The sequence below is a fragment of the Anabrus simplex genome, chromosome 1 (genome assembly GCF_040414725.1).
Source record: "Anabrus simplex isolate iqAnaSimp1 chromosome 1, ASM4041472v1, whole genome shotgun sequence".
NCBI lineage: Eukaryota > Metazoa > Arthropoda > Insecta > Orthoptera > Tettigoniidae > Anabrus > Anabrus simplex.
The window spans coordinates 395,308,431-395,332,729 of NC_090265.1; the positions used below are offsets into that span (position 1 = coordinate 395,308,431).

A 24,299-nucleotide genomic window follows, 5' to 3' on the forward strand; every position below is an offset into this window, starting at 1 on the left:
ACAGAAGTATTTCATTATGCCATATCATTGATCAAACTATCTAATAACCTATTAATTTCATAAATTTAAATTTCATAAGTTTCATAAAATTACGCGTATTTCCTTCGTACGAAGTGCATTTTTATTGTTGCTTTAGTCCATGACAGCAAAAACGTTTTTGGTGTGTATACTTTGAATTCTCCTGTTGAATACATACCTGTTCCTTCTCTTGTGAGATGCTAGCCCTCAGCTAGATTACTGGGTCACACTGTTCCACGTACTCTGTGGCGCCTATTGTAAGGTTACTCATTTCTTCATAACCAATGACTCCAAAACTGTCCCAGCTCGTGGCACACACATGCATTTAGATTTGGAAGTTGACGTGTACCACTTTGCAAGCTCGGCAAAAGCTCATTGCTCTTTTAGTCTTTTTAACCAGTTTGTTAATATGAACTAACACTAAATTATTTGCTTTATGTTGGCAGATTGATAGTAGGTATTCGTGTCGTTTTATTTCATATTTGGATGATTAAACTGATACCTGTATTATTTAACGGAGCAATCCTGGAAATGGAAAATTAAAGGCGAGTCTGGTCCAATTATAGGCTCCAGACAGTCAACATCTCTGTTAATGATCCCTGGTTTTGTGCATAAGTACTTTACGATACAGATTAGGGTCTTGTGAAATAACGGAGAATAACACTTTTAAAAAAACTGTGAATAAACTGGTATAATGTCAGCTGTTCTTGCACCTAAAGACTAATCAGAAGAGTCTTTTCGAATGTATTAGTGAGTATTCCACCAAGGGATACTTTTATTTAGACAAAAATGATCAGTTGTGATACTTTTTAAAGTCGATGGTTTTGTTCTCAGAGACTGAAGATGGTTCCAGGGCTACCACCTTTTGATTGGTGGAAGACTCCCCCAGATGAGGTCTTCCTCAGGGTCTACGTGTTTAATGTCACTAATGGCCCACAATTCCTCAACGGAACAGACGAGAAACTCAAGTTTGAGGAGATTGGACCCTTCGTATTCTTGTAAGTATTAAATAATTTCATGCAAGAAATAGATTTTCCACTTAGGTAATGTTGAAAAGGTTGACTTCACCGGGGTAAGACCCGGAGACCTGTCAGACGCAGTTGTGTTTTCCTGTTCCTTAGACATTATTCAACTTAACATTCACCTCTTAAAACATATTTAAAGGTCTTGGTTTCGTATCCCAGAGATATTAGAATTTTCAGCTAGACTATACTCGAGTAAAGCAAATTAAATATGCATTTATACAACGTGCATAATTATTTCACCAAAATACTTCCTCTATTTGTAACTTTTTATACTTATCTACTAGTTTGATGGTCTAAATTTATCATAGAATATCTAAATTGACTAACTGTATGCCAAATGTGGGGAAATAAAGATGAAATGCCACATGATTTATTTTCCTGGCCACTAAAAATTACCTGCAAGTGAGATCTCTGAGGGCAAACATCCGTAGAATTCCTCCAATATGGTTAGAGTCGATGCTTGATCAATGTCTGTAGTAATTTTGAACATTCTCACCCATTAGCTTGGGTTTCCTTGCAAAACTATAGTTCACATACGTAGGGTAATGATATTAGTATTTAGAATGCCTGTTGGTTTGTAATGCATTCTAATGTGTTATCTATCAGGAATATCTATTGTTATACGTTATGTATTTAATTAATTTTAAGGGACTTGAGGTTTAAATCCAATAAACAAAAGAGTTCTCAGTGATCTTTGAAAGCCACTATGATGATGCTGGATTTAGAATGTTAAACTAGTAATATTTCTTGTAATAAGTTCTTTCCATGGAATTGCTTGTTATACTCTTGTTGTTGTAGATGTTGTTGTTGGGTAATTATGTTTAACTTGAATTTATTATCACACTACTGTATGTGACCATTGCCAACAGGATATTTCCCAATCACGATTGTTAATAATAAAAGTATTATAATTATAATTTTATATAAGTGACAGCGATTTTCCTTGCTCTTAGCAATGTCACTTGGGCAACATATCCTACAGAATCCTGGAAGTAGGAGTGTGTTCTAATGCTTGCTGGCATTCTTTCAAGAGAGTGTTTGTCTAACCTACCGATACTCTCTAGTAAAATATCGTGTAATAAACAGTGAATATAAATTGACATCACACAGATGAAGACCTCCCGGAGTAAGAATGTAATCAACAAATCAGTAATTTTTCAGGAGAGAGAAAAATTATACTACTTGTACCAATTGCATATGCAAGTATAAAAATGAGTTCGTCTATTAAAAACAATATGTTATTGTTATAAAGTTTTAAAAATAATGTATGAATATAAAGTGATGCAATGGAAAATGATCTGCAAGCATGTCTTACATTTGTACGTAACAGAAAAGAAATCATGTACATTCACTTGGAAGACAAATAATAGCAAATAATATTAGTGTACTAATAAAAGTAGCAACAATGACATATAAATGTCAAGAAAATATTTCAAAATATAGAGATGATTTCGTCTTTAGCTTTTATTTAAATGCTCTATTGCATCAACACAAGCACTGCCCACCATCTCGACTGATGTTCCATCCTTTCACCACGGAGGACAGAGTTCTGCTGCCTGTAAACCAGTTTGAAGTTCAAATGTAAGACATAAGATGTCACCACTGCATATAGGCGTGGTGATCCACCCTATTGCCACTGAAATATCATTTTTCAAACATTTGTTGCTTACATCCATATTTCATGGAGGTCTTCAGTTTACAAAAGCTAAATATTCAGTTCGTAAAAAAGTGAGCAGGTTAGCTTACTGTGTGGAAGCCAATCGAATGTATGTTGGATGAGGGTGGGCATTTTTTCTCACTAGGTTTAATACAATAACTCTCTCTATAATTAGAATAATATATTTACATTTTTACATTTTGAAATTTGACGTGGAACATTTCAGGTAGTTTAGTTTATTGTTTCATTCATTACAGTTTCCCTTTCAGCATTCAGTTTACAAGATTCTGTGTACAAACTAAGTACCTCACAATTAAACACTGTGTTATCCATTTTTATACACCTCTAGTCTTAAAATTATTGACTACTGCTTTCTTGATCTTCAGTGTCTTTACCCTCTTATTATCAATTCTCCTAGTCTTCTCGATGACCCATTCACATTTTAATTGCCCAGAAAAACAAAGAGATTTATTCGTGTAGAGATATGTACTGTAGTTATATTGAAATTGGCTTTTTAAAAGCAATAGATAGTTTCTCGTTGCTCGTAGCAGCAATCCTACCCTAACTAATGTATTACATACAAAAAATACCGGCGACTCTGTCGACGTCGAATTCAGAATTAGAAATCAAATTTGAACTCTGTTAGTAACAGTAGTGAAACAGCCCAATAACATCCTACCTCTGATCAACCTCTCTGTCATGTTTCACTTCCCTCCTCAACCTTTAGGTACATTAATTAGCGTCTCAGTAACCGGAGCCATGGAACATAGAGTTCTACTTCAAACAGATTACCCAGTGTATTATAAGGGGCGTCCGGCTCCATAGCTAAATGGTTAGCGTGCTGGCTTTTGATCGCAGGGGTCCCGGGTTCGATTCCCGGCAGGGTCAGGAATTTTAACCATAATTGGTTGATTTCACTGGCTCGGGGGCTGGGTGTATGTGTCGTTTTCATCATCATTTCATCCACATCACGACGCGCAGGTCGCCTACGGGAGTCAAATAAAAAAAGACCTGCATCTGGCGAGCCGAACTTGTCCTCGGAAACTCCCGGCACTAAAAGCCATACGCCATTTCATGTCATTTCATTATAAGGGGCGATAAAAATGTTTCCGCTCGACGGCCGTACAATCCTGAATCGCGATGCCGGGAGGATTGAGGCAGTCATCCCACCGACACACCAGGTTGAAGCTCCCCGAGTGGTAGAACACCATGTCCTGCTGCACATCCTCCTCCGACAGAAAGCGTCGACCCTTTAAGGCCTCTCTGAGGGGACCGAATGCGTGATAATCGCGTGGGGAGAGATCAGGACTGTAGGCCTCATCTACCGTCCGCTTGTTGTCCGTAATGGATGAGGTTGGCTTCCCAGGTTGACCGACGTCTTGTGTCGAAACGCGACCTGCACGGAACTTGGTGCACCATTCCACAACGGTGGTTTTCGACAGATATGCTGCCCCATAAAAAAGTCTTCATTCTCGTATAAAGGTCCACCGGTGTTTGTCTTTCGGCAGCCAAGAACAAAATAATAGCACATTGGTCCTGTTTGGACGCGTTTGGTAATAACGTCGCCATTGAACGCACGCACCTGGACACGACACGACTGCCACACTAATCACTCTGCATTGGAGTCGCGCTACGTTGCATGTCTGCTGCAGCAACACCCTCAAACGGAAACATTTTAATCACGCCTTATATCATTTCAGGTTCCCAAACGTACATTTCTGTTGGCTTGCTCTCTCCCCTCTTACCATGTCCCCCACCGTAACGAAGTTTCTCTTACATAGCAAAAGGACATAACGATTGAGCAACTTACATAACACCATTAAAGATTTCGAGCCCAATCCAACCGGTTGTACCACACTCGACGAGCCCGGCCTCCGGGCCATAGGGTAATTCCGGGAGAGTTGCCGCACTTTTTATGTCTTTTGTTATATCTCGGTATATTTACTTTAAAAATTGTTGCAAATTCATCGAGCATAATTTGAAAACATGTACATTTGATCAGGGATGAACAAAATATTGGCAATTGAAAGTAAATGGGAGAAAGGAGTGAACAAAGGGATTGTTGCATCTGCGGCGTCTCTCCCTGGATCCCGGTATAGATGCCGACTTTGCTCGGGAGAGATGCCGCGAGTAAAATAATTAATGAAAAAATCAAATTTATGCCAATTTCTTCAACTTTAATATAACCGAACACTAGAACGTACTACAAGACAATTATATCCACATAATATAATCATTCAATGGAAAAAAATCTATCTGATAATTTACAACATTAAAATCATATTTTAATTTCGATTTACTATAAATGTGCATGTGCAATGGATTCTTCACTGTGTTATATAAAACCCCACGGCACTTAACACCCTTGAAATGGCTCTGGCCTGCACAGCGACCGCTGCTCAGCCCGAAGGCCAACTATCAGGGAGAGACGCCGCACTCTCCTGTTTTCATACCTCAAGGCTATCATGGCCCAAAATTAGCTTACTCTCAACTACAGTTATGTTTCTGACGTCTACTGTACTAAAAACGTCTGATTTAGGCATTTGAAGCCAACTTAATATACAATAAATTAACACACGCAAAAACTTTGTCAGGAGGAAACATGTACTCGCCTCATGATATCGGCTATAATTGGCGTAATATACGAGCAAATTTCGTCACACTCGCAGACAGTAGTTCTTCCTTAGAAACTGAAAAATCACACATATTGCCATCTAGCTGTAACGATGGGAACCTTTAGCTACAGTGTATGCGGCATCTCTACCGGGTCGGCATCTGTCCCGGATTTACCTTATGCCCGAAATTCTTATTTAAAATGTAAATGCGTACTTATCTTGAAAACAGCGTTAGGGAGGAAACACATACGGACAATTTTTGTAGGAAATTGAATTATTAACCCTGCATGCATGCTCTTATTTCGATAGACTACAGTATACACGTTATGTTGGTGTTCATCGCATAACACGTGCGCCAAAACCCGGGAAAGTATTTTAACTCGGAAAACTCGTAGAATTAGGAAGAACATGCACATGAACTTTCTTGTAGAACTGTACGTACAAGTGATGGGCTTGATTCTCTAATAGGATTTAGTAATTAGACAGTGTATTTTCTTTTAAGGTTTCCGACTTACTTTACTTTTTTTAAAAGTCACCTGCTATCCTGGCAAGCTAGCATAATAACATATGCCAAACCAAACCCCATGGCGCAACAGCCTCGAAGGGCCATGGCTTACCAAGCGACCGCTATTTTTCCCGAAACCACAACGAATCCACTCGGCCGTTATTGTTGGTTTCTAGACCGGGCTCGCTATCTCACAGTCAGATAGCTCCTCAATTCTAATCACGTAGGTGCAGTGTACCTCGAACAAACCCTCAGATCCAGGTATAAATCTCTGACCTGGCCGGGAATAGAACTCGGGCCTCCAGGTAAGAGGCAGGCACGCTATCCCTACACTGCGGGGCCAGCATGATTATATATAGCTAATAAAAATCGGGAGTAAATGTGTCTAATATTGAAAGAATTACTGAGCTCGGTGGAGGAGAGTATTTCCAGAGATTACCCTCCATCTCACAAACTTTCTCTCTTAACAGTAATAGTATAAATTTCTCTAATAGAACGCCGAATTATAAGTAGAGCGATACAAGGATAATTAGTTGTGCGAACTTACTACTTCTTGTAAAATGCCGTTATGAGCAATTGAATTAGAGACGGCTGCTATATTGAGGAAATGGCGCTGTGCTCGGCTCGGCAAATGTAATAGGTGTGTAACAGTGAGGACGTTAGACTTCGTACGGTCTGTGTGAGTGACAGTTGACTGCAGGATGGGTAAGATACGAGACTTCAGCGCATGTGATCGCGGCTAAATTGTCTGCGCCAGACGTATAGGTGATTCTATTTCTGAAGTTGTGCAGGCACTAGGCTTTCCAAGGACCACCATATCAAGAATGTACCGGGAGTACATGGATTCGGGTAAAAAAACCAGCGCTAGGATCAACTGTCGTGCTGTACGCCGTATTGATGGCAGGGATCGCCATCGGCTAGCTCGGATCTTAAGAGCGGATAGACGGGCCACAGCGCAGCAGATCACTCGTCAGTTCAACGCTGTACAACAACAACAACAACAACAACAACAACAAGAAAAACAACAACGTGCGAGCAGCCATAGCATCCCGCGACGGAACCTCTTTTTAAGACTTGTCACAGGGAACAACGACTGACATGGGCAAAGTAACACTGCCATTGGACGCTCGAAGCACTGAAGAAAAGAGCCCCTGGACAGATTGGTCGGGGTACCAGTTGGCCGGGAACGAGTGCGTCGTCAATCACATGAGGCAATGTATCCCTCTTGCCAGCAGTATACAGTTCAGGCCGGTGGTGATGGTATTCTTCTACGGAGACTGTTCACGTGGGATTAAATGGGACTCCTGGTAAATCTCATAATACCCCTCGCCGGCGAACGTTACAGTAACCTGCTGGCAGCTCATGTTTACCACTTTGTAGGTCCCCGGCACTCTGCAGGCGACCTGTACCTACAGCAAGAGAATGCTCCAGCCCATCGCTCCCAAATTGTGGCTGACTGGTTCGATGCTTGCAAGGCCTTCGGGGAGTCCCGATCTCAATCCCATTGAGCACATCTAGGATACTGTCGAGAGGGACGTGATTGCCCTTGCCCTTGCTGCGAACAATCTTCGTGGGTTATTGGAGGCTGTGCAGTGATCATGTATCAACATGGCTCTCCAACACTTCCGGCCTTTTATGGAGGCCACGTCACGCCACAATTGAGGAGCTATCTGACGGTGAGATAGCGGCCCCGGTCTAGAAAGCCAAGAATAACGGCCTAGAAGATTCGTCGTGCTGACCACACGACACCTCGTAATCTGTAGGCCTTCGGGCTGAGCAGCGATCGCTTAGTAGGCCAAGGCCCTTCAAGGGCTGTAGTGCAATGGGGTTTGGTTTGTTTTGGTCACGTTACGCCACATCATCACCGTCATAAAGGAGAAACTGTGCGCTACACACTGGCCAGTTATCTCGCATTCAGTTCCTCATGAGTGTATAATAAATCAGTGCTGTGAAACCATTGCAATAATTTCAATACATTTTGATTCGATTTCTGGCACTGTCTTTAGTTAATATGTAATCCTCAAAAGCTGTGAGGCATGGCGAATATGTGACAGCAGCTGAGCCTATTACTTGTATTATGCTTTTTTCTGGTATAATTGTTGTCTGCTCTCTCTAAATTAGGCCTAGTTATCTTCCAAACTTTGTCGATATTAATTAGTGAGTGTTTTCGCAACTATCATGATACTCCATATTATTTCCCCACGCACTAATTATTCCAAGGGTTCGAACTAGTTTATCTTCAGTTATTCAAAGAGGTTCTTTAAAAGAAACAATCTCACCTCGTTAGAATAATACATGGCGTAGGTTTTTGAAATAGTTCAGCTGCTCTGATCCAGTGTGTCTCCTACCCCGCACTCAGTTTTCTTACGAGGACCCTGCTCGGGCAAATCATATATTTAACGACCGCAGTTGACTTTCGTATCATAATAATAATAATAATAATAATAATAATAATAATAATAATAATAATAATAATAATAATAATAATACAAAACACTGAAACATTTAAAGGCTTGATATCGATCTTGAGGCATCACCTTTACGCTCCACCTACTTAATTAATTAAAGTAATTTATCTGTTGCTTCTTTGTGACTATTGTTTTCTCTACATTATCAGTATAACTAATGTTCTTTATTCTCTATTGTAATTAGATTAGATACTAAATTTATATTGTATGATATTCTTTGTTGGTTTGGCAACGTCAGTCATTTGAGGAAGTATAAATATTTTTATATTGTTAATAATAATAATAATAATAATAATAATAATAATAATAATAATAATAATAATAATAATAATAATAATAATAATAATAATAATAATAATAGCGTGTTGCCTCCAGAGACTCCTGGTGCAGGTCTTTCTAACTGACACCCACGGGCGAAGACGGCACAAATATAAAGTCCTCGAGCTATAGGAAATAGCCAGTGAAGATTCTAATCCCCGATCCGGCTGGGAACCGAAGCCTAGTCCTTTTGGACTAAAGACCAGCATGCCAACCAGTCAGCCACGCAGCAGGGATCATATAGCATGAAGTGATATAATTCTTCTTCTTTATCTGCTTACCCTCCATGGTCGGTTTTTCCCTCGGACTCAGCGAGGGATCCCACCTCTACCGCCTCAAGGGCAGTGTCCTGGAGCTTCAGACTCTGGGTCGGGGGATACAACTGGGGAGGGTGACCAGTACCTTGCCCAGTTGGCCTCACCTGCCATGCTGAACAGGGCCTTGCGGGGGGATGGGAAGATTGGAAGGGATAGACAAGGAAGGGGAAAGGAAGCGGTCGTGGCCTTAAGTTAAGTACCATCCCGGCATTTTCCTGGAGGAGAAGTGGGAAACCACGGAAAACCACTTCCAGGATGGTTGAGGTGGGAATCGAACCCACCTCTACTCAGTTGACCTCCCGAAGCTGAGTGGACTCCGTTCCAGCCCTCGTACCACTTTTCAAATTTCGTGGCAGAACCGGGAATCGAACCCGGGCCTCCGGGGGTGGCAGCTAATCACACTAACCACTACACCACAGAGGCGGACGATATAATTCTAAATGTAAAATATATTCAACTTAAATTAATAGAGGCCACATATTCTAAAGATATGCATATTTGAACAACGTATGTCTTCCTGGTTTCCAGAGAGAAACTCCAACACGACAACGTGACGTTCAACGACAACAGTACCATGACGTATACAGCGACAAGAACTGCGATATTCCGTCCGGAACTGACCAACGTGGATCTGAACGCGACTTTAATTTTGCCCAACCTCGCTGTACTGGTAAGTTGAGTTCCTTTCATAGTGGAATTCTCTCTTCGCACATTTATATTCATATCTGAGAAATGCGTTAGTAATTATCAGTGGTATTGTTTGTGAATAATTCAATTAAAATATGGAACTGCAGCAATTAAAACTACAAATTATGAAATGTGTGAATAATAACTTTTAAGTGAAATTTTTAACTCTGTTTAATTAATATTAGAATACTAGCAGGTACATGATGCTTCGCCCACGTTTACAGTATTATATCTACCACTAGAATTTTTGAAATAATTTGTTCAAAACCAAAATAATAAAAGCATTACATTTATTAACACCGACTTTGTTCTCACATAAATTGCATGAATTACATTAAATTATATTATTACTTTCAATGTTTAGGATACTGGGCTGGTAGAAGGTATAAATAATATTTAAACGATGTAATAGGCCATATTATTTAAGAAACAAGCTAATTTTTCATTATAAAGCTTCCGTATGAAGCTTTGTATTAATATTTCTAATATTTTATATTCATATCCTTTCTTCACAAGTAGAGTCTCTCCTTTACTTAGGCGTTCAGAGAAAAGCACACAATCATGGCTTCCCGAAAACACTTTAATAGCTACTCAATAAAATAAATCTCATTGCATTTATTCAGAAATATTAATACAAAGCTACAATTTCAACAAACAATTGTGGCGCTAACATAGGACTGATGGAACAAACATATCTTTAATTAAAACACGTACTTAAATTTATGGCTTAACGGTCAGTTATATGGTAAAAGCGGTGCGAAAACAAATTACAATTGTTTATTCACATAATCTTTTACTTGAAACATTTTTTGATAAGAAATGCTGTTTTTGCGAAAAAGCTGAAGAAAGCTGAAGAAAGCCACTTTTACAAGATGGTGACCATAGCACAAGTTTTTTGGAGTTTTAGTATGTTTTCTGGGTACCTATAAAGTACATATATACTAAGTACCATGCTTCCAAGAGTTTTTAAGGGAATTATTTCCCTAAAATGACGACTACGAAGGGATGATTTGGATCCGAGGAATGAATACCACTTCGCCCGCGGCATGTCCAGTAATGGTGAAGGTTTCAATAATATTCGGCATCAGTTTCTTGATTGAGAGTCGTGTACCATTGCAGAGGGAAAGAAGGTTCGGTTTCCTGAGAAGCATAATTGGTGCCACAATCTTCAGGTATAAGATGCGCGAGGGTACTCAAGGTGACTACAAGTTGTTCAAAAACTTTGTCGTGTAGTTGACAGTCTCATCTGTATTACATGTCGTGTCGATAGACTTATAAATTTGAAGGACACCGGGTAACTCTTGTAAAAGTTGCGTGTTGATGTTCATTTCTTGGAGTAGGAATCGCTATTTGACAAAGCCAAGTGTGATCGGTGAAACAATGAAATACCTTTGGAAATATCGCCTCTTTTACCTGCTGGTGGTTTGTAACAATTCTTTCTATGATTTGCATCCCGACGTTTTCATCTTGAACTTTCGATATCACATCCGAAGCCTAGACATTATCGGAAAACTGCTGGGCAGTGGGATCACCGTTTTGATGAACTCGCATATTCGTTGACAGTCCAAGTCTTTCAGTTTAATTCCAAAAGAATGAAGATTTGATGCAGGCCTCTATTTCATCCGCTCTGGTTCCGCAGGGAATAACCCAAAGCGTCTGTCGAAAGCCGTCCGCCAACACCATAGTGACGCCTCGCTTTCTATCATTGTTGCGTTTGCGGTCTTTCAGGGTGACATCTAGTGGCCTGTATGCGGCTTTATGGGACATGGTACTCTCGTCCCAGTAGATTCACCTGCAATCTTGTGGAACCTTGGCCTTTCCTGAGTTTCTTGAGATACTGGATGTAGGAGTCTCCGCACTTGTCAGATTTAAGGGTAACTTGAAGGTTCAGTGAGCTGTCCTCCCTCCTGCGAAGAGTGCTGCAGCAATGTCGTACGAAACAACAGCACTTTTCTCTTCAGCACTTTTGCGATAAGATTATTAACAGGAAATGTCTTCCCGGTACCACCTGGAGCATCTAAGAATAATGTTCCATCACGCCTACCAAAAGCTTCCTTAGTAATTTTGCCAAATGCTTCCTTCTAATTGTGGGCCATTTTCGTCTGATTTTAAGGAAGTTCAAACTTTTTCAAGTCCGATCCTCCCAATGATAATCCTGTTCTCAATGTAGGTGAGAACTCTTTTGAAGATGTCCTATTCGTAATTATGATCTGTGTTCTTCTGTTGAACACGCGCTTGATGCAGTATGAGTTTAGATAGGCTCTCACATGGTTCATCCATAACTGCTCCGGGGTTGACATCGAGCATGTCTGCAGGATAACAGCAAACAGGTTCCGCATAATCTCAAGATATCGGGACACAGCTGCTTCTTCAAATGCTTTGTTCCATTGATCGTCGTTATTCAGAAGTTCTCTAAGGTGGCAAGCATTTTTATAAGTTTCTCAGACTCTTCTGTCAACTGTTCTCAAATCGTCGAATGGTGTTGGACTTCTTACTTCGCGCAGTAGCAGTCGCAGGGAATCTCTAGACTTAATCCCTGTTTGTTATTGCACAATTTCACCTTGTCTACGTTGTGTCCAAATCTAATCTCCGCTGTTTCGTGTGTAGTACTTTGAGACTTGGTTGTACAGTAGTGTGCGTGCAAACTGATCTTGGACGCAAAATCAGAACACAGATGTAAGTGTCGTTTCTTGAGGTGGTTGAGTCCGTTCTGCTGCATTTTCTGTTGTGAAGTACACTCTGGCCGTTCTCTAGGTGGACACTTAAATGAAAAACTGTGGGTTGCCGCTCGTTGGTTGAGCATCGCACACACACGAACAAACCCTCCCCGTTCTTCTTCTTATTTGCTATTTGCTTTACGTCGCACCGACACAGATAGGTTTTATGGCGTCGATGGGATAGGAAAGGCCTAGGAAGTGGAAGGAAGCGGCCGCGGCCTTAATTAAGGTACAGGCCGGGCATTTGCCTGGTGTGAAAATGGGAAACCACGGAAAACCATCTTCAGGGCTGCCGACAGTGGGGCTCGAACCCACTATCTCGCGAGTACTGAATACTGGCCGCACTTAAGCGACTGCAGATATCCAGCACGGCATTATTATTATTATTATTATTATAGATAGTACACTCATGTTCATAAAACCAGAACATCTTGAAAGACTCGAGATAGGAAGTTCATATTCGCGAGACATGTGCATTAGTATGTTGTAAAAAAATGTTTAGCATTTGAACCATGTCGGCCCTCAGGTTCACGGTCCACATCGATATCTCTGCGTACCACCACCGACTGGTAAAATGTGCCTGCGGCTCTTGTTGTCACTATAAACCGAAGGTAACGGATCAATGTGACTTGAGCAGACGTGCAGGATGCCTCGCAGATGCATGAGAGAACCGGACGGTCAAATGAGTGAGTTTGAAAGCGGGCGCATTATTGGCATGAGAGAACGTGATGCATCCATCCGGGAAATTGCTGCTCGTGTGGGACGAAGTGTGTCGGCAGTGCAACGGGTGTGTACAGAATGGTTCACAGAAGGCCATAGAACACGACGAGATGGGTCTGGTCTTACCACCCAGATCACCCCCGAGAAGATCGACACCTCATCCGAATGGCATTGCAGGACAGATCTGCGTCCTCCTCGGCTCTGGTGCATCAGAGGAACACTGTAACACATCGTACACTATCAGGAGTGACAGTCCGCCACCGTTTATTACGGTCTAGGTTACCGGCGCGTTGTCCACTTCTCCACCTACCTATACTAATGTGCATAAACATGCTAGACTGCAATGCTGTATGGTATGACGTCACTAGGGGCAGGAATGACAACAGATAGTGTTTCTTGGACGAATTCAGGTTCTGTTTGTTTGAAAATGATGGCCGCATTTTCGTTTGCCGCAGACAGGGTGAGAGGCATCACATTGACTGCTTTCGCACAAGACATACAGCGCCATCTCAAGGCCTTATGGTGTGTAGTGCCATTGGGTACAACCACAAATCACAGTTGGTGCGTGTCCAGGGCACTGTGACCAGTTTAAACTACGTGAATGACATCCTGCGACCCGTAGCCTTACCCTTTCTGCACGACACCCCAGACGTCATATTTCAGCAGGACAATATGCGACCACATATTGCTGCACGAACACGTACCTTCTTGTCGTCACAGGATGTCAGACTGTTGCCCTGGTCCGCCCGATCACTGGACTTGTCGCCAATCGGAAATGTGTGGGAGATGGTGAAACGATGGGTGCGGCGCGGTGACCCATTGCCAATAACCAAAGGTGAACTGTGGAACCAGGTGAATACAGACAGCATGGATGGCTATAACACAGGACGCCATTCGCGCCTTGTACGCGTCGATGCCATCACGCATGGAGCAAGTTATCAGTGGCCATCGAACACCCAGTGCCTATTAGGCAACACGACACATGCTTATTTATTTAATCGTGTCAGAAACATACATTACACTTACAATTATATAGGGCAATAACAAATCTGGTACTATAATCATTAATCATTTCTGATGTGATTTAAGCTATACATAAATAAAAATTAATTAAATGTGGTGTGACCAATAAGCTGCTAATTTACGTGCTTCCTTGGTAGCTGATTCCTGCTCGTGGTGCCCCTGCATTGGTAGTCATAATTGAATTTCCGTTACCTAATTGAACGTCAGCATTCCAGAAACAATACAATTCATATAAGATGAGGACACATGCTGAACCTAGGTGACTGAACTGCTAATTGTTTCTGCAGAACATATTAATGAACGTGTCTTGTGAATACGAACTTCCTGTCTCTAGTCTTTCAAAGTGTTCTGTTTTTTGAACGTGGGTGTATTATTGAATTATTTGAATACAGAAATGATAGGTATAACAGTCTTTCTATTAAATTAGTGCTGTATTGACCGACTGAAATCGTTAAATACAATCACCTATCTTTGAGAGTATCCTAAAATTAGCTGCGGGGCCGATGACCTTCGATGTTAGGCCCCTAAAACAACAAGCATCAGCAAAATTAGCTACATTGCTGCAAGAATGTTCAATTGCAACTTTGGAAAAAAAGAGAGCATCACTTTACATTCAAATTCTTAAGAGGTTTTTAAAAAAAACATTTCCATTTAATATATTTCATGTAATCGATTTGAGTGACTAGTTACGACAGAATTTTTCTCCATATCTCAAGATTTCTATATTTGATCATTGGAATGGAAATTAGGATACATGAGAGTTTGAATAAATTGATCTAGTTCCAACTGCTTCAGAACGAAATATCGACAAACTTATTCTTATTATATTAATAAAAATAATAATGCAACAGCTTTATTGACATAATAAATTGTCTCTTTGTAATTCGGAAATCTAATCTCCATAGCCTGCGTTAAAGTCTAATAATGCAGATACCTACATAAATAAATAATCATTTTGTGTGCATCCTTTATATTTATCTCGGAATTGCTATAGAAAAATTAAAAATAGGTTCAGTTCAATGTTGCTCTGTTTATTTCGCTGTTTGTCATGATATCAAGGAAAAATGGCTTACCTGAATTTCTTGAAACGCAGTATTTATTTCTATCTGCACAGTGTACATAATGGTAATAGAAAATGTAATTTGCAACCCTTTATTTGTGATAAGTTTTCACCATACGAGCTATAACAAAGGATACATTGTACGCATTTACATATTTAGTACTAAGTCTATCAATGGTGAGCATTGTTGACGTGGAAATGTTAATTATTCATGGTAACGAATTAAATGAGGCTGGTGATGTTTGTTGTCGTGACTGATCCACAAATCCTTGTCGTTATTGGTCCCTGCCCATGAGGAAGATAGTGAAGATTACTATCGAAATGAAAAGAGAAACTCAAAGAACTATCGTTCCAAGAATCAGTGGAAAAATAATCATGAAAACGAGTTGGGATGATGAGGGTGGGGGGAGGGGGGAGATAAAATCCCTGATAACCCATGGATAGAAAACAAAATGAGAACGTATAAAAATAAGAATACGCTGACCGAATATTGTTGTTAGTTGTGATGTGCTTTGTCACTTATGCTGCCACTCATCTCCGTTAGATGGCATTATTGCTGAAAATACGAAAACTAACCCTTCAATGACGCATATACAACCGTTTGTAAATAAAATGCTGCAGTCCACACGAGATTGTAATGCCAAACCACCGAAATCTAAGAAAGAATATTGTGATTATTCTTATATTTATTGAATTTGTGAGATTTTTGGGACTTACTCCGTCCTTTTCTTCCCTGTTTTTTAAATAATGCTTGTTTCTTTCTAGCGCTTCAAATTAACAGCTTGGCTAGCTTTGGCTAGCCTTTCAGCTCTACATTTTGGAGTTGGAGGGGCTGGTCCCACTGTCGGTTGCCTTGAGAATGTTTTCCGTGGTTTTCCATTCTCCCGTACTAAGGCGAATGCCGGGACAATTTCTATTATAGGCCACGGCCACACGCACCTCACCTGCTCCACAAATCTCACTTCCGAAACAAATCTCCGCGGCCTCCCTTTTCATTTATCGATAACTTCATTATCGGGAGAATCGTACACCCATTTTCTTCTCTGGTTGGTATGAAGTGTCTCCTTTTACGTACTCTTTAAACACGTCCACTATAATCAACGAAGTCAATATTCGCCATTTTGAAAAAGATAGGACATGAATAAAATTAAAATTGATAGAGCTATGTGATTCCGAGCTTATGCTGAACTATTTGTTTGATAGTGGTGTATTTATTATTAAAGTTGGAAAGTTAAATCTTGGAGTCGTCATCCAGGAGACGCCCAAGGTGCATTTTTATAAACCAAGTTGTGTCTAAATTTTAACATTTAGAATTGTACGGGAAGCTGTGGAAATACGTAAAAATCCTAACAATTTCAACAGGGACACTGGCTATCATTGAAGTGATATGTGGTTGCCAGCCATTAAGGATTTACGTACAATAGGTAGTTCTCCTCCCTCTTCTTTCTCTATTATTATTATTATTATTATTATTTCGTTTCGGTGTTTTCCAAATTCGCACGTCCGTCATCACCAGATGGTTCATTTCAAGTGTCATACTTTCATAACGTGTGTACGCCGGTTTTGCCCCCCCCCCCCCCTCCATTCTCCCACACCGTCCCACATTATTATCACCCCCTGGTTTTCTCCACGCACTTTCTTTCCATTCTTCAGCTCTGTTCTATTCTACCCTGGTATTTTTCGTTGCATTTTATTTTATTAGTTTCTATTTATTTCTTCTACTACATTCGTCCCTATTCGTCTGATGTCCTATCTGTTACTCTTCACGCCCACACGGTGTGATGAACACCTTAATTGGAGCTTATTGTTAACATCAGCTCCCGCTTGGAGCGCTGTGCAGGTATACAGCGAGCCACCTGGTGACAAAAGAGCGTACCACTACAGCTCCAACGTTCAGACATTCTTAAATTCAAACCCTCATTATTGTAGATGTCTTCATTTTCTTCTGAAGAGGCGGAGCGAAGTTCTCTGGGAAAGGTAAAACCTTGTTTTCTTGACACGGCATAAGCTCCAAATCCCATATCATGTCTATATGTGTTTAAAATGATGATCACAATGTTTATGCTATCATTCCTCTTATACTGTACCACAGGGGCGTACAGCATGTGGAGCAATGTCTATGTTACTCTTGAAGACAGGGGCTAAATCGTGTATTATTATCACCGAATATGTTATTAAAGGAGTCATTCTTCGGATAGGTTGCATTGGAATGAACTACATCTTCTAGGTTTCATATTCCTGAAGAAGATTGAATATGATCAAACATGCATCAGATGTGCTCATCGTGCCAATAATTGATGACCCATTAAGGTGTGAGACGTTGGAGACTGCAGAATCAGTTTAATTTAATAATGTCTCAACTATCATGTGCAGACATTTTGATTTGACGCAGACTAAGCAGTCTGCGTGCAAGTTACGACGTTCCGTTTACACTACCATATGTCAGAGAACCGGAATACAATTGGGCTAGGGCTACCTATTGATGAGTTTTAGTTAATTTTAAAATTAAACGCAAAGTCTCTCACCAGCGAAATTTTAGGACATGGAGTGTCGAATGAACAGCAGTGTACTTATTAAATATAGAACCTCGTCTGCCTGGTTCGACCCGTGATTTTGGAATCTGTCGGATTATACCCTAACACTGACTTAAGGGGGAGCTACGAGAGAAATAGCAAAGCTGAGTAAACAGATGTTTTTGTATGTATGTATGTATGTATGTATGTATGTATGTATGTATGTATGTATGTATGTATGTATGTATGTATGTATGTATGTTGGGTATTCAGCCCGAAAGCTGGTTGGATCCTCAACAGGTTCACCATTAGCTGTCATAGATGGCCTAGGTGTCACTGAAGAGGCGTACTAGGGAAATGAGTGAGGTAGTTTCCCGTTGCTTTCCTCACCGTGCCAGAATTTGCTATTGCACATCAGTCTCCCAAGCCCACTGAAATGCCTGCACCAACCGACCCTATGAGTGACATTTTCACACCATTCAGAGCAGGGACTGGCTGCATAAGGAATGGCATTACTAGCGTCACTCATACCTCAGCCACTTTCATATTGTCAAAGCCAAGGAAGACTGAGACAGGTCAATGAAAGTAACAATTTTATTCTAATCCATACCAGAAGGCATAGCGCACTGTAAACACTACATGCAAAGGCATAAACAGATGTTTATAAGATGTAATAGCCTCAAGTCAATATTGAACGTCGTATCACTGTGTTCCGATTGAATTTAAGATACACTTGAAAGTTCTGAATTACTAGTCTTAATTTTTATAATAAAAGGCATGCGTCTGAACAAGCAGTTTAGTTGCTGTTTGGGGTAAAAGGCCACTGGTAAAGGAATAATCCTCTGAAAACTTAAAAAACATATCTTACTAACATATTATCTTACACTGAGTTTGCGATTTGTTATTCACAAAGGCTAACTAACCTTTTAATATTTTTTCAGGGCATCTCATCTTACCTGGAAAACTCACCGTTCTTTGCGAAGATCGGTTTCAAGTTCCTGTTACGAAGACTGGATTCCAAGCCATTCACCAACATCACCGTCTACAACTACTTCTGGAATTACACAGACCCGCTCCTGCACACAGCACGGAAACTGGCTCCATTCCTCGTACCAGTGTCGAACATGGGTATTCTGAACAGGGTATTCGTCACGCTCCTCCTATATTTATAATGATAATACTACATTGCTGTGCTTTCTCTGATTTGAATCACCTTGGTCATGATTTGTGCTGCTGCATATACAGAGTTTATAAATAAGGTACGTCTGAACTTTCAGAACACATTTCTGACGCGTAGAAGAAGAAAATATGTTAAGGTAACTTAGGGAGATCCCGACATGAGGGAGAACTCGACACTTTTAAGCTTAGCGCCCCTGGTAACCACAGTACTCTACAGGTCGAACTAGTAACTACATGTATTGGAGCCGTAGGGTGTTGTGCTCATGGTGATCCTGGTAGCAGACGATTATCACTATAAATACAAGACATCTGAATAGTTGAAGGTGAGTATGTAAGTGACATATGATGTAAAAGTTACGTACTATAAGATAATGAGTAGGTTGTAGAACGAAATACGTAGATATGCGATATTTTTAAGGCAATGTTTGAGGTTAGGCGCACAAAGCACGTTTTGGAGAAGCGGCCATGTCATTTCCAAATCGCCAATCATTCAGCGTGGTAAGTGCTGCCACCTCTTGCCTGCCAATGTAACTCGGGGAGATGTCGACATGACAAGCGTGGGAGATCTCGACACTGTCATTTATCCGTACAATCCCGATATCCTCGAAGAAGACTTTTTTGAATACGACCTTGTGCAAGACGAAAATGGTTCAAATCACGTACATGTTGGAGAAGATATTGCTGTCGAAACTAAGGCCAGTAGTCCTACATTATCACAGGAACATGAAGCCTCACCTGCATTTACACCTCCGAGTTGCTCAGTCCAGGAGTTATCTCCTGTTCCGATATTAAGACTCCTATCTGGAAAAGGAAGAGGAAGAAGAGTGCAAGAATCCGCCATGGTGACTTCTCAGGATTACCGACAAAAGTTAAGGAAGAGGAAACGCGGAAATGAACAGAATCCCTCAAATCTAAACAAAACAACGAGAACTCGGCGTGTTGGTAGTGGGGAAGCTAGTTCCTCAAGCAGTCTTAATTGCTCTGAGAATTACTGCGCAGTATGTGATGGCTACTTCTATGACGACAACCGAAATGAGGCATGGGTCCAGTGTAGTGGGGAATGCAGGAAATGGTTCCACGAGATGTGTGTAGAAAATGGAAACGACGAACAGTTTATATGTGCCCACTGTGTACAATAGCTGTGTAACTCTTCCGAGGTCCTACCTAGTGTCAGGTTCTCCCTAAGTGCGGGAGAAGTGGACATTTTTGCATCGTTTATTTATTTTCTAATTTACAATGATATGACGTTTTATTTTTGGCCATAAATAATAGAAAACATACTCTAACTGTCTACAAATTCACCAGGTAAAAATTGAACTATTTTGCAAATAAAGCATTATCAAAATTACAGGTTTTTGCTTAGCGTGTCGAGATATCCCTAAATTACTATATAGGCCTACTAGCTGTTGTACCTTTGCTTCGTTACGGGATTCTCAGGAAGACTGGCTTTGTGGTTTTCCTAACTGAAGTCAACATAGGTATTTACAAAACCATCAGTAGGAATGCACCGTTTAAAAGCAATGTTATCATATAAAATACTCGATCAAATGAGAAACCGCACATTTTCTCACTTTTAACGATCAGTACCCCGGTGCCAATCTAACAGTCCAAAGTTCCAGATCTGGAATGACCACGCCGCAGACTGCGGTGTGAACACTTCTCTGCCATCATTCCAATCAGTGCCTCAGAGTAGCGATTGAATAGTTCGAATGCTATGATGAACCAGTGTGTTGCGTACCGGTATTATCAGAAAATTTATGAAGCAGAGGAATGGCATGTTAAAGAAGAAAGTTATCTAACTCCCCAGCTACTTCCCGCCAATTGCTGGGCGAGTTGGCTGTGTGGTTAGGGGCGCGCAGCTGTGAGCTTGCATCCGGGAGATAGTAGATTCGAACCCCACTGTCGGCAACCCTGAAGATGGTATTCCGCGGTTTCTCATGCACCATAAAGAGATAAAAACATCCACACTTCTCATATGAAGACTGAAGGTCTGTCAAGATGGCTCCTCAATGAGTGTTGATGCCCGCCCTCCGCTGCCCATCTCACAAAATTGCTTCCTTCACACCCCTAGCCCTTTCCTCTCCCATCGTCGCCATAAGACCTATCTGTGTCGGTGAGACGTGAAGCAAATTTAAAAAAAATATTCGGTACATAGCAGTAATCCTATCTATCGGCAACAGAAAACACAAAGCACATCACAAAAAACAATGGTCAATGTAATGTTATTGTTGATCAATTTTATGAGCTTTCTATATCGTAGGCCATCACATTTAGTTTTCTTTCGACTCCGTGATATTAGGGCTCTTATCAACTTATTTAAAGCGTAGACTGTACTCCCTTATTCTCCGACATTACATACCGATTTTCATTAAATTCTGTTTACCCATCTTCTCGTGACTCGGCGTTGATAAGGACTTAGTAACAAAAAACCAAATTCACGAATATCTCTGTGATTATAGCCGGTACGGTAACAATGTATAAGACATAAATGATCGGAAATTCAATACTATATAACTTTAGTTATGCAGTATTTATCGATACGACCACTAATAACATAAATGTTTGAGAATTAAATTTTAGGCCTTCCCTTCAACTACCATTTCACCAAGCATGAATAAAATTATTTATGCCCTAGATTATAGCGATTTTTCCCCAAATTCTCATACAGATTTTCATTAAGATAGAACTGCTGATAACATAAATATTTGATAATTAAATTTAGGCCTTCCTCTAAACTACAGTCTTTCTCAGCGTGAATACAATTATTTAGTCTAAATTTTAGCGACTTATTCCCCGACTTTTTCCTACCGACTTTAATTAAGATACGACCAAGATTCAAACTGCACATGATGTACAGACAACAACAACACGGCTCAACCCGGAAAATAAACTAAATAATTCTTCACACCTTGGAAGCTTCATCTCTAAGATAAATATTTGAGAATTAAATTTTAGGCCTTCCCGTAAACTACCATTTCACTTAGCGTGACTACAATTATTTATGGCCTAGATTGTATCGACTTATTATCCCGACTTTGCATACCAATTTTCATTAAGATACGACCACTAATAACATAAATATTTGGGAATTAATTATCAGACTTACCCTAAAGTACGATTTCACTCAGCGTGAATCAAATGGCCTAGATAGTAGTGACTTATTTCCCGACTCAGCATACCGATTTTCTTTAAATTCTCTTCAGCCGTTTTCTCGTGATGCGTGTAAGGACAGACAGACAGACAGACAGACAGACAGACAGACAGACAGACAGACAGACAGACAGACAGACAGACAGACAGACAGACAGACAGACAGACAGACAGACAGACAGACAGACAGACATAACGGAAAATTAAAAAGTGCATTTACTGTACTTGTTACTGTGGACACGACTGATACAGGGAACCATCCTTTTTAAATTCTAAGCAATGTAGAGACAAAACTATTATTTATTTATTTATTTATTTATTTATTTATTTATTTATTTATTTATTTATTTATTCACGAAGCACAAGATACAGCTACACTGAGCAAATTTCACTTGCACTGTCAACAGACTATTTAATAAACTTAAACTTTCATAATAAAATATAACAAACATAACAAAATATAACAAGATCAGGTACACATCCTACTAATAACTGTCCAAATCGAAAACCATGAGAATGTCCATGTTCATAGCCAAGTCGTCGTGGGTCAAGATGGCGGTATAATCCCTTCACATCAACTTATCTTTAAGATATTATTTACACACCTCTCGAATACACTTTTATTTGATGATATATCAAGCTCTTGTCTCCTATTAATATTGTTTAAGAGTGTTGGGAGGCGGATTAGGAAAGATCGTTGAAGTATTGAGTGCTGAGTGTGGGGAATGTGGAGAAGGTCTTTGGTTCTGGTGGAGCGGGAAGGAACGCGGAGAGAGAAGAGAGAAACAAGATGTTCCGAGCGGTAATGTCCATTTAAGATCTCGTGGAGGAAACTCAGGTCAGCTACCTGTCGCCTGATGTGCAGCGGTGACACATTAATTGCCATTAATATCTGCTGCGTAGACAGATTTCTGATCTTGGCACTGCTCTGTCTAACTGCTTGGTATTGGAGGGGGCGGCTGTTGTCCAAATCGGAGAGCAGTAGTTTAAGAGAGGTTGAACGATCGTGAGGAAGAAGTGGCGAAGAGCAACGGGGTCAGAAATTTCTGTGAAGCGATAGAGAATGCCAAGTAATTTCATAGCCTTGGTTGTATATGTTTCTATATGGGTCTTAAATTGTAATTTTGTATCGAATATTACACCTAGGTCACGCTGTTGCGTAACCACGGTGATGGGCTTGTCGAGTAGGTAATATGATGTCGGTAGAGGAGATTTACGCAGTGTTATCGTCATGTGGCTGCATTTTTGTGGATTGGGGATAAGTTTCCAAGTACGGCACCAGTTCGAGAGGGCATTAAGCGATGACTGTAGCAGAGCTGCATCTGCTGGATTCCTGATCTCCCTAAATATCTTGCAGTCATCAGCAAAGAGTAGGGTATTCGCTGTTTCGTTGAGTTCGGACGGCAGATCGTCCATAAACAAAGAAAACAGCAAGGGGCCAAGAGTACTGCCTTGTGGGACACCGGAGGTGACTGGTAACCATGAGGATGAAGTGCCTGATATTACCACTCTCTGCCAACGGTTATGTAGGAAGCCAGCAAAAAGGGTCAGTAGACTGCCATGTATATTAAATCGTTCGGAGAGTTTATGGAGCAACAGAGTATGGTCAACAGAATCGAAAGCTTTCGAAATGTCTACGTAGCAGATATCCAGCTGTGATTTAGCTGCAATGGCGTGTGATGCAAAGCTATGCAGAGTGGCCAGGTTTGTTAGACAAGAGCCACCTGGTAGAAAACCATGCTGCTTGGTTGAGATATACGGCAAAATGAATGCGAGGAGACGCTGGTGTATAATTTTTTCAAAGATAAAGGATAGTGTGGGGAGAATAGAGATTGGTAGGTAAGATGAAACATCAAATTTGTTGCCTGATTTGAGAAGTGGAACAATATTTGCCTGTTTCCAGGTAATAGGAAAATAGCCCGCGGCAAAACATCTGTTAAATAATTTAGAGAGAGGGACGCAAAGAGTGCTGGCAGTATTTTTTAGGAAAAGAGGACCTATAGTGTCGGCACCGGAGCTTTGTTGGTACGAAGAGTTTGAAGAAGGTTATGAACTTCACTTGGTGTGGTAGTTATGCTTGATAGGGTTCTGTTTGAAGCTGTACCAACGGGAGGGAGCGGTTGGTTTTGTAAGGGAGGGGAGAAGTTTGAGAAGAAATACCTGTTGAACAGTTCATTGCGATCGGCGCCATCTGCTGTTGTATCGTTGTGGTTCACGCTGACAGGAATCCGCTCCGTCCTTCTCCGTGTGTTGATGAGACTCCAGTAGCGCTTGGGATTGCTGCGGACGTTTTCAGTGACAGTGTCTACGTGTGTTTTGTAGTCTCT

General features: G+C 40.7%; 1 protein-coding gene across 2 annotated transcripts in view; it reads left to right on the forward strand.

Moving 5' to 3' along the window:
• LOC136856836 (scavenger receptor class B member 1) overlaps window positions 1-24,299 on the forward strand; it is a 230,508-nt gene that overhangs the window by 137,827 nt on the left and 68,382 nt on the right. For both annotated transcript variants that reach the window (XM_067135005.2, XM_068224987.1), the window contains exons 3-5: window positions 853-1,016; window positions 9,452-9,593; window positions 18,585-18,785. In XM_067135005.2, the coding sequence (XP_066991106.2) occupies window positions 853-1,016; window positions 9,452-9,593; window positions 18,585-18,785 (507 nt within the window). The remainder of the gene's footprint in view (window positions 1-852; window positions 1,017-9,451; window positions 9,594-18,584; window positions 18,786-24,299) is intronic.